The 8,883-nt window shown below is 42.2% G+C and overlaps 1 protein-coding gene across 1 annotated transcript; it reads right to left on the bottom strand.

Annotated features, from left to right (window-relative positions):
* Nucleotides 1-4,335: 4,335 nt before the first annotated feature.
* On the bottom strand, nucleotides 4,336-8,409 carry LOC137917553 (transcriptional repressor scratch 1-like). The gene is made up of 2 exons (XM_068760271.1): nucleotides 8,295-8,409; nucleotides 4,336-5,063 (listed from the first exon to the last, which is right to left on the bottom strand). The coding sequence occupies exons 1-2, from the start codon at nucleotides 8,407-8,409 to the stop codon at nucleotides 4,336-4,338; spliced, it is 843 nt and encodes a 280-aa protein (XP_068616372.1).
* Between the last annotated feature and the right edge of the window lie 474 nt (nucleotides 8,410-8,883).

Raw genomic sequence — 8,883 nt, 5'->3', positions numbered from 1 at the left:
TTTGAACCATTGGAAGCTGTGATTCAATCAAAGACCTGTCGGCTGATTGCAGCCGGGACACACCACTTCAGAATAATTAGTAATAAAGCCACAAAGAGGCGCTCTGAACAGACAGTCATACAACAAGTTGTTGCTTTGCAATGAGCTTGGGCTGCAGCGACACGTCAGTGGATATTCTTTCATTCAAAGTCACTGATATAATGGAGTAATTTAAGCTGTGTTAGTGATGTGATTACATTTATTTAAGTCTATTAGGACAGTCTAAAATTGCATATGTCAAAGGTTTTATTTTTACATGCATTATAAAAGTTATATAAAATCAATCAATTGATGAAAATGAAAAGTACATTTGAATAAAATTTCCAGAGGCATTCCAACTTCACCCCTGCAAATATAGGATTAACAAACTGTTTTATTTAGCAGCCCAGGCGGCCCATAATTAATCAAAATAGCTTCCAGTCTAAAGAGTGATGATGAGCGTCTCATAGTGGGAACCCGGCCCCTCTTTCAACATACAATATTGACTAAGCTAATACAAAGCCCGGGCTGCAGAGTGTTCATCTATGCAAATTAACTCAACACTCAATCTGACGCAAAGGTAAACTTTACCATGAATTTATTTAATACTAATTAAACACATCAGAAATTGTTTAGGTCAAAGTCAATTTTGACAAGATTAAAAATAAATTTAATAAGCATCGCTATCATGAGCAGTTTCAGTCCAGCACTGTCTTCTATGGATGGGACTGATGGAAGACTGTATTAAATCTTAAAACCAGACGAGACACAAAACTGCAACAAACTCCCTTGGTTGTTTAAGATTATTCTTTATTATGAAGTGCCACAAAATGCTTTGTGTTCATTGTGCTTACATTGTCTGAATTCTGGCTCGAAAAAAAACCCCAGGAGATCCTCTCTCTGCACAGAGCCCAACCTCCTGAGATAAGGAGTATCAGATGTTGCTATACAGCAGTAAAAATGTCTCAATTCAAAGGTTTCGTCACAAACCCTCTTGCAATAAATTATTATTTAGGTTATCATCATTCTTTAACTTGGAAATACAAAAAGGAAGAGCGGTCAAGCTAGTACAAGGTTTTTAATTCTTCTCTACCTGAATTCTAGTAAGTTTCATTGTGCTACTTTCTTTTAAGTGGAGATGACTAGAATGGAAGTGCTGAAGGAGAACAGACCTGGAGCTCGCCCAGAGACAAACACACGCAGACTCACACACTCCGCTTTCCTGCCTCGGAACTGCACCACAACAACTTTGGCCAAATACCCTGAAGACGTTTAGAGCGCAGTGCAAATTTGCAGCAAGTTTTAATGCTCAATGGTAGAATTTATGATGCGTAACAACAACCGGAGATCCCACAGCTAGAGATGGTCTCAGTGGTTCGGTTCAGAAACTTTAGTACCCATCACGCTGTGATCGGTTGCTACGGTAGAAAGTCTTATGACTGCTTTTCAGAACAGTGCTCAAGGTCTCTGCGCTGAATCAGGAAGTATGTAATTCTTTTCTTTGCATATATGGGCTCTTGTGCTTTTAATTAGCAAGTGTGCAGTTGTTAAATTCAAGCAATTCATTTTATCTCTTCACCTACTTTTGTGTGTGTTTGCATTTTATGCCACGGTTACACAACACAGATAAAAAGACAAACATTTAAACCCTAACATGTTGGAGCTTAATGACTTTTCATCTTGTAAAATCTATCAAATGAAATCTTTCAGGTGCCAGGCTGAGATAAGACCTATAATTTGCTGACTCATGTTCTGACATTCACGTATGATGAAAACAACCTTTCTTCTCAACAAGTGACCATCACTTGCATCCACCAAAAAAAATTAAATTTTTTAAAAGACTTTTCGATGGCATCATCTCCTTTAAGATTTTTCTTTTTTCTTTTTATGCAAATATGGACTATTTTACATCATAGTATCACCAGATCGTATCAGATCATTGATAATTCGAGCTTAATGTCATACGGGTCCTTTGTCTTTGAGATGTGAATAAAAATAGGTAATGGGTTCATGTTTCAGCACAGATTCTCCTTTTGTTTCTAGAACTGTAAATGATGTTGGATATCAATCAACCTTATCTCTAATTTCACGCCCGAGGAAGCACAACCATAATCCAAATTTACTTAATCAGAGATTCACATCTGAATGTTGAACATAATCCTTTTCCAGCTGTTGAAATATTTCCTTGTACACATACAGTAGATTTTATGTGTGTCTGCCACAACACCTAATCAGAAGACACTTTATTACCGGTACCTGCATGAATATGCACCTGTGCACGTGTGTGTCTATGCAAGTTTGCGGCAAATGCATACAGATGATAAACAAGCATTATTTGTGTTGCTCTGTGTGTTCTCAGTCTGTCTCTCAGAAAGCTCCATGAATCTGAGGAAAATGTCGAGCTGCAGAGAACTGGGTTCAGCAAACCTGCATTGGCCTCCGAAATCAAAGGTTACACCATCTGCTGGTTGGAGCTGGTTGGAGTTAGCCTGTCTTATAAGTCTATTGCTCCTAGAGTTAGACTGTAGTCGGCCCGGAATGGCTGAATGGGGCCAACTGCAGAATAATCTGGACTCCCTATGTCTCTAATAGAATGAAAAAGTTAAGCGGCAATCACACAATTGGGTTAAAGTACATGCTTTTATGTGTTTTAAAAATGCACACTTTGGTTTGGAAGTGCACTGAAAGGGGGGGTTGAATAATGCATTGCATTTAAAGCTGACCTTGGTTCAGCTTCGACAATCCAAACAACTCTGGCTTGATTTTCTTTTGAAAGCATACTAAAAAATACTATGTACTAAATGCTAACTATAAATGTACGTTTTTGATGTCTCACTGCAAAATCTGCTCATCAGACTGTGGATTAACCTTTAATTGACTGTTCGCGTCAGGACAAAGATAATATAGGACTCTTATGGTAATTAAAATGTCTGTTAAATACCTACTGTTGTATTATTTGTCTACAATACATGGTTTCAACACGTTTAAGTGCCGTGTTGACGTATCAGAGCATTTTACTACACCACTGATCTCTTATCAGTGACCAATGATCCAATCTGACTAAAAAATTAGGAGCCCAAGACCTAATCCACAATCAGGCTTCTTCTGGGTAATGAGAACAGATGTATTTAATGCTAGGTAGCCTAGCACAGTTTTGTCAGGATTATCCTACAATATGATCTCACATCCAGCAGGCAGCTGGTCCCAGCCTCTCTAGCCTACATCCTACATTAGTTCTACTCACTAAGAGGCAGGCAGTGCATAACAAGAGAGGAAAGACAGGACTTCTTTTTTTTGTTTTTACTCTAACACTACATTGGCATGTTCCCTGATGTCTGTAATAGTAGTAGTTTTCTGTTTATAACTATAGGTGAAGTAAAACATACCTGATTTTAAAACTGCTATACAGTAGTAGGTAATACTTCATAACGTCATCATAAAATACCATGCATTAGGTGATTATTGCTTTTAAAGAGTCCTACGGAGGCTCCAAGAGTGAAAAAAAAAGATATTGACCTCAGGATCAATCTATAGGATTTTGGCAAAAATCATAAGCTTTTTATGATGTTGGCATAGATTTCATTATTTTTTTGCATGCAAAAACATCAATAAAAATATTAAAGAACATAATAAGACAAATTGGTCTAATAAAAGTGACGTATGCTTTGGCCTGTAGTGATAGAAAGAGGTTGGCAAAAATCCCACACACGTATACAGAAATTAAAGTGCAACAAATAAGTTAACAATGTCATGTCATCATCATCAAGTATAACATATAGCAAATAAAATGAAACAAATTCTGAAATCAATAAATAAGTAAATAATAAATACATAAATAAATAAATATTATTTTACCTCAGTAGCGGAGAGAATATGGTCACTTGGTGCAGCAGAATATTATTATCATCATCATTAATACTATAATTATAACTATTTTCCCCCCCAAGAAAACAAAATGAGAAGGAAAAACTATTCCTCTGCGTTTCACATTGTATCTAGATGCCAGAATCCATGTTAGTATTATTGTGGCTGTCCCGAACGCATGGAGGAAGAGGAGTTTTTGAGGAAGTGCATGCGTAGATCTGTTAAATCCTTAAGTGGGTAAATCTCAAGGAGGAAGAAATTGTGCTATTTTCATCTTCTTCTTCATCAAGAATAGCTTCCAAGGGAAGGTGAGGTTTGTGGGGAAGTGAGAAAGGGAGGAGGAGGAGAAGCAAGGTCACCAAAAATAGATTGTTTGTGTCTGCACTTCAGTTTGTAAGATTAATAATCATTTATGACTTCAGTTTTGGCGGTGGTCTTTTTTTATGCAGGGGGTCATGCATCTAGGGGGTCGAGAGGAGAGAATTGACCTTTGAAGCAGGCGGACTCGTAGTGCTTGTTTAGATAACTCTTGAGCGCGAAGGTCTTGTCGCAACGTTTACACTTGAAGTGTTTGAAGGCCGAGTGGGTCTGCATGTGAGCGCGCAGATTTGAGCGGTCTGCAAAGGCCTTCCCACAGTGGGCGCATCCAAACGGCTTCTCACCCGTATGAGAGCGCATGTGGCCCTGTAAAAGCCAGGGCCGACTGAACGCCTTCCCACAGACGTCACACTTGTGCTTGAGGTCATGAGTGAGTAGGTGCATGGCCATGGCGGGCATGGACACGTACACCTTCCCGCAAGTCGGGCATTTCTTTGCCAGCTTGCTGTCCAGTGAGCGGTGTGTCTGTTTGTGCCGACTCAGGTTGGAAGACGTGGCGTAGGTTTTGCCGCACTCATTGCATGTGTGCCTCTGGATGGTTCTGGGACTGCTGAGAGCTTTCCTCCTCGAGCGGCCATCTGTGATGAAGAAGGCATCGACTGTGTAACCCTCACTCACTGCAGCATCTCCGTTGATGTAGCCATCGGTGGTTTCTGAGCCGGGACTGTCGGGGGATTCAGAATCGGGGGCGCCGTAGTCACTGTGGATACCGTCGTAGAGCGGGTCGGGAGAGGGCACCTTGATCCCGCTGTCACTCTCTCCATCGAACACGACAGGACTGATGTAGTCACTGATATACCCACCTGATGTGGACAGAAAGAAACTCTATTAACATTTCGGTAAAAAAAGGTTAGAATAAATATATCATTTATGTCCAAGGACACAGATGTCTGTGCTCCTGGAAAAACTCAATTTATGCTGATGTGGATAAACCGTGACCTCTATCATAGCAGAATAATAGCAGAATAACATTCAAAAATATGTGGATCAAAAAGTGAAAATAAGCTAAATGAAGAAACCATTTAGGAGCTGAAGACCGTTATGGCCCAATCAGCACAGGCATGAAATTCTATGGAATTCTGTCCAGCGATTTCTTAGGAGACATGGACAGACCGTACAATCCATAAAGGGTAGACAAGGATGAGCGTATGAGCTGAAGGCCTGCTATGGAAATCAGAGATAGAGAGATCTGGACAGGCACAAAGGGCAAGTGCTAAAATTGTCACCCAGCATAGCCAACACCCACAGTTCATGCAACAGTAGGAAATGGGATAGATAGTTGCTCCTAAACATCTAACTAGGAGACAACATGGGTAAATGTTCAGATGAGCATCGTTATATAGTTGCAGCCAGCTACACACATATTCCGTCTCCTGACCAGCATCAGCCTGAATAGGTGTCATTAAAGCACAGCCTGCCTTATACAGCTGTACAGTGTTTTTCTGCTTCCATATTCCACAACCTATCTTGTGTAAAAGTACACAGAATACAGTCTGCCTTTGGAAATACTACTGCAACAACAGCTAGGTCTCAGATCCAGCATTTCCCCTCAAGTGGAACGCTTCTGCACTCAGCATCAGAACAGCATCGACCTAAATGATTTTAACAACTTTTAACATGCGTTAATGTCTTTTGTCATAACGGAGACCATATGTCTCTGATCTGGGCACCTGTGGCCGGTAGTGAAGTGTGAAAAGGGCTGCAGTGTAAGTCCAGAGCTAATTTAGCAATATAATTCCTCTCAGCTCTCAAAGGCTGCAGGTAAAACATTCCCTCAGTGAAAGATAAATGCTCTCAGGCTTGACCCTGAACTTGAGAAAGCTAATTTAAAGTGTGTAAAATCAGCACCGGCTGCACCACTGACAGATGTAGTCTATAGTGCAGACTCCTGGCACAGTATCAGGGAGGCTGCTGTGCAGGCTCCATCGGTGCAGCCAACAGTGATGTGGGGCAGTTCTAACACATCAGGGGCTTGAGACTTGTGGGCAAAATACAGTGAAAGTTATCAGCAGGTTGGATGATGCTACCAGTCCCTCTTTATAAGACAAGGAGACATCTTTCTACTTTAACTTACGTCAACAGCGCCACAAATGTATTAGTGTTTCTAGCAGGATGGATCTATTTTTGGTGTGACAGCAAATTAAACTATCTACAAACCGAAACGTTTTTAAACGCAGAGGTATTTTTTGTCATCCTTTCTTTGTCTCTGTAAGGGAAACGTAATGTTCATCTGGACATGATAAAAGATTTATCATCAAAAGCTGCATCGTTTAAAAAATAAACGAGTATTTAATCCCCCCCCCCCTTCCTCCTCCTCCTCCTCCTCCTCCTCCTCCTCCTCCTCCACCCCACCCCTGAAAAACGCAATGCTGTCTTCATCCACGCAGTCTCTCAGAGGCTCGCTGAGTAATCTGCAGAAGCAACAAGCTCCATGTGACACTGCGTTTGATAACAGCTGCACATTTGCAGCTGCGCGCGTCCCATCTAAATACATGGTCCCATCGCACACGGCGCACGCAAGCCGGGTGGGATGAGCCCAGTGATGATTCCACAAGCAGAGAGCTGTTGCTATAACGTGGCAGGGCATAACCTGTGCTGTATGAATAAGCCACATTAAGCACTTATCCATCAGCATGTTGGTCAACAAAAGGTTGCTGAGGCGGCAGATCGCGTGTCAAACCGAGCGGGCCTCGTTAACCTGGACATTATAAATACACCACCGACAGCTTTTTGTTTCACCGGCAGAGGAATGATGACAGGCTGGCAGTAACGTGACCATAACACTGAGGTGGAGGCCATGACGCCGATTAATTTCAAAAGCATTTGTGGATTTCGTGCAAAGTGTGACGCACAGAGATGCAGGGAGGAGAGCAGCACAAAACAATGGCTATGGGTCACATTTTCCTGCATGAGGGGGGGCTGACAAAGAGTCCTAAAAAGTATATATAGCATTCTAAAATGATGTCAACAATTGCAGCAGAACAACTTTAAAGCTGTTGAGTAGCAATGCTGAGACCAACCAGCAGTCGACAGGGTTTATTGTTTGTTTGTTTGTTTTGTTTGTCTTCTGCACGACAAATCTAATTTAAGAACAAACAATGAATCGTGCTCCGTCTCCACTCTCCAGGTGTGCAATCAGATTTGTCTGCATTAAAATAAACGCATGACTCTGAATGTACCAGCTACAACAAACTCTGTCGATTAAACACAGAAATATAGACGTGGATCCGCGTTGGCAAGCCTGCACTAAATCTCACCTCACAGTCACCAATGACGAACTGTTGAACATAAGTTAACCCGCTGTTTATTCATGCAGGTCGGAGGATTCATTTAACACTTAAACGATCAAATATATGATCAAATGGTCAGTGTCTCTGGGTTTTATCATATTATGTTGATGTAAAGTAGAAATGTATAGGCTCTGTTCAACAGACGAAGCTCGAAAGCGTTCCTATTGCAAATTCCAACCAAGAGGACCATTTAATAATAATAATAGAACGTTTATTCCGTCTTTGTTTTTTTTATAAAATTTAATCTGCGAGGAGGGAAGAAAAACCTCCGACTATGAGTCCTACAGTGAAGTGGGAAGACGCATTGAGCTGAGTTGTCCATCTCATCCGCTGCTCCTCTGAGCTCTCAGCCTTTCGAAGTGAAGTACTTATTTTGCCGAAGACTGCTTTGTGCGCGCATTTGACGCTTTTATTGCCCATCGGGGGAGCAATAACTGCGATAACGTTGCTCCGTAATCAATGATTATAGGCTACTTATCTTCCTAGAATACACTTCGCCCCTTAGGTAACCTGGAATAAGTTTCACAGGGAGAAGGTGAAGAATGCTGCATAGGTGAAAATATATTTTTGAAGGATTAGTGCGTCAACCATTGGCAGAAGCAAAACTCTGCAGGACACAAAGGTTAGCCCTCCTCTTCATCACAAAGATGTAACCTTATTTAAGGAGCATCCTCTCTACCTCCCGCCCTCCGCTTTTGTTAGTTCCACTAGTGTTTGAGACACCTGTTAGGCAGCCTGACCTACCTTTGTCGTGCAGCCGCAGCCTGAGGTCCGCCCGGTGCCGGTAGGCGCTCGCCATATCCGCTCCATTGGAGAAATCATCGAGTTTCACCTTTTTTACCAAGAAAGACCTTGGCATGGTGGTGCGACACCGACACACACACACACACACACACTGTCACAAACACGACACACACTCACAGACACACGCCGGTGGCCTGGCCAGCGTGGTGATTCACGCGTTACACACCGAGGGAGACAAGCAATCCAGGAGGAAGAGTGTCTTCAGATTCAGGAGGAAGCACGAGCTTTTAAAATAGTTCGCCGCCACTTATTTAGTGTTTCTTCCCAGTTTGAGTCTCTGCGCGTCTCCAGGCTCCGCGCTTTATTGAACTTCAGCACCGGACAGCTCCCTCCGCTGGGCCGCCGGAGCAGGCGAAGACCACGCAGCAAATCAAGGGGCAGTGGAAGGCAAGCCTCTCTTCAGAGGAGAGGAAGAGGAGCTGGAGGAGGAGGAGGGAGGGATGCGGAGAAAACAAGAGGGAAACGGAGAGAGGATTTTGGAAGCTTTTCAGGAAAAAATATCGGACACCTTGTCATTCCGTCTTCGCCC

The sequence above is a fragment of the Brachionichthys hirsutus genome, chromosome 3, assembly GCF_040956055.1.
Source record: "Brachionichthys hirsutus isolate HB-005 chromosome 3, CSIRO-AGI_Bhir_v1, whole genome shotgun sequence".
Lineage (NCBI taxonomy): Eukaryota > Metazoa > Chordata > Actinopteri > Lophiiformes > Brachionichthyidae > Brachionichthys > Brachionichthys hirsutus.
The sequence above is the reverse complement of the archived record's forward strand: the minus strand, read 5'-3'. Positions and strand labels throughout refer to the sequence as shown.

Bases quoted from the DNA above. Each gene is read 5' to 3' on its own strand.
- LOC137917553 (XM_068760271.1), bottom strand. From the start codon at position 8,409: ATGCCAAGGTCTTTCTTGGTAAAAAAGGTGAAACTCGATGATTTCTCC. The intron at 5,064-8,294 runs GTAGGTCAGGCT...TGTCCACATCAG, and splicing joins GCTGCGGCTGCACGACAAAG to GTGGGTATATCAGTGACTAC.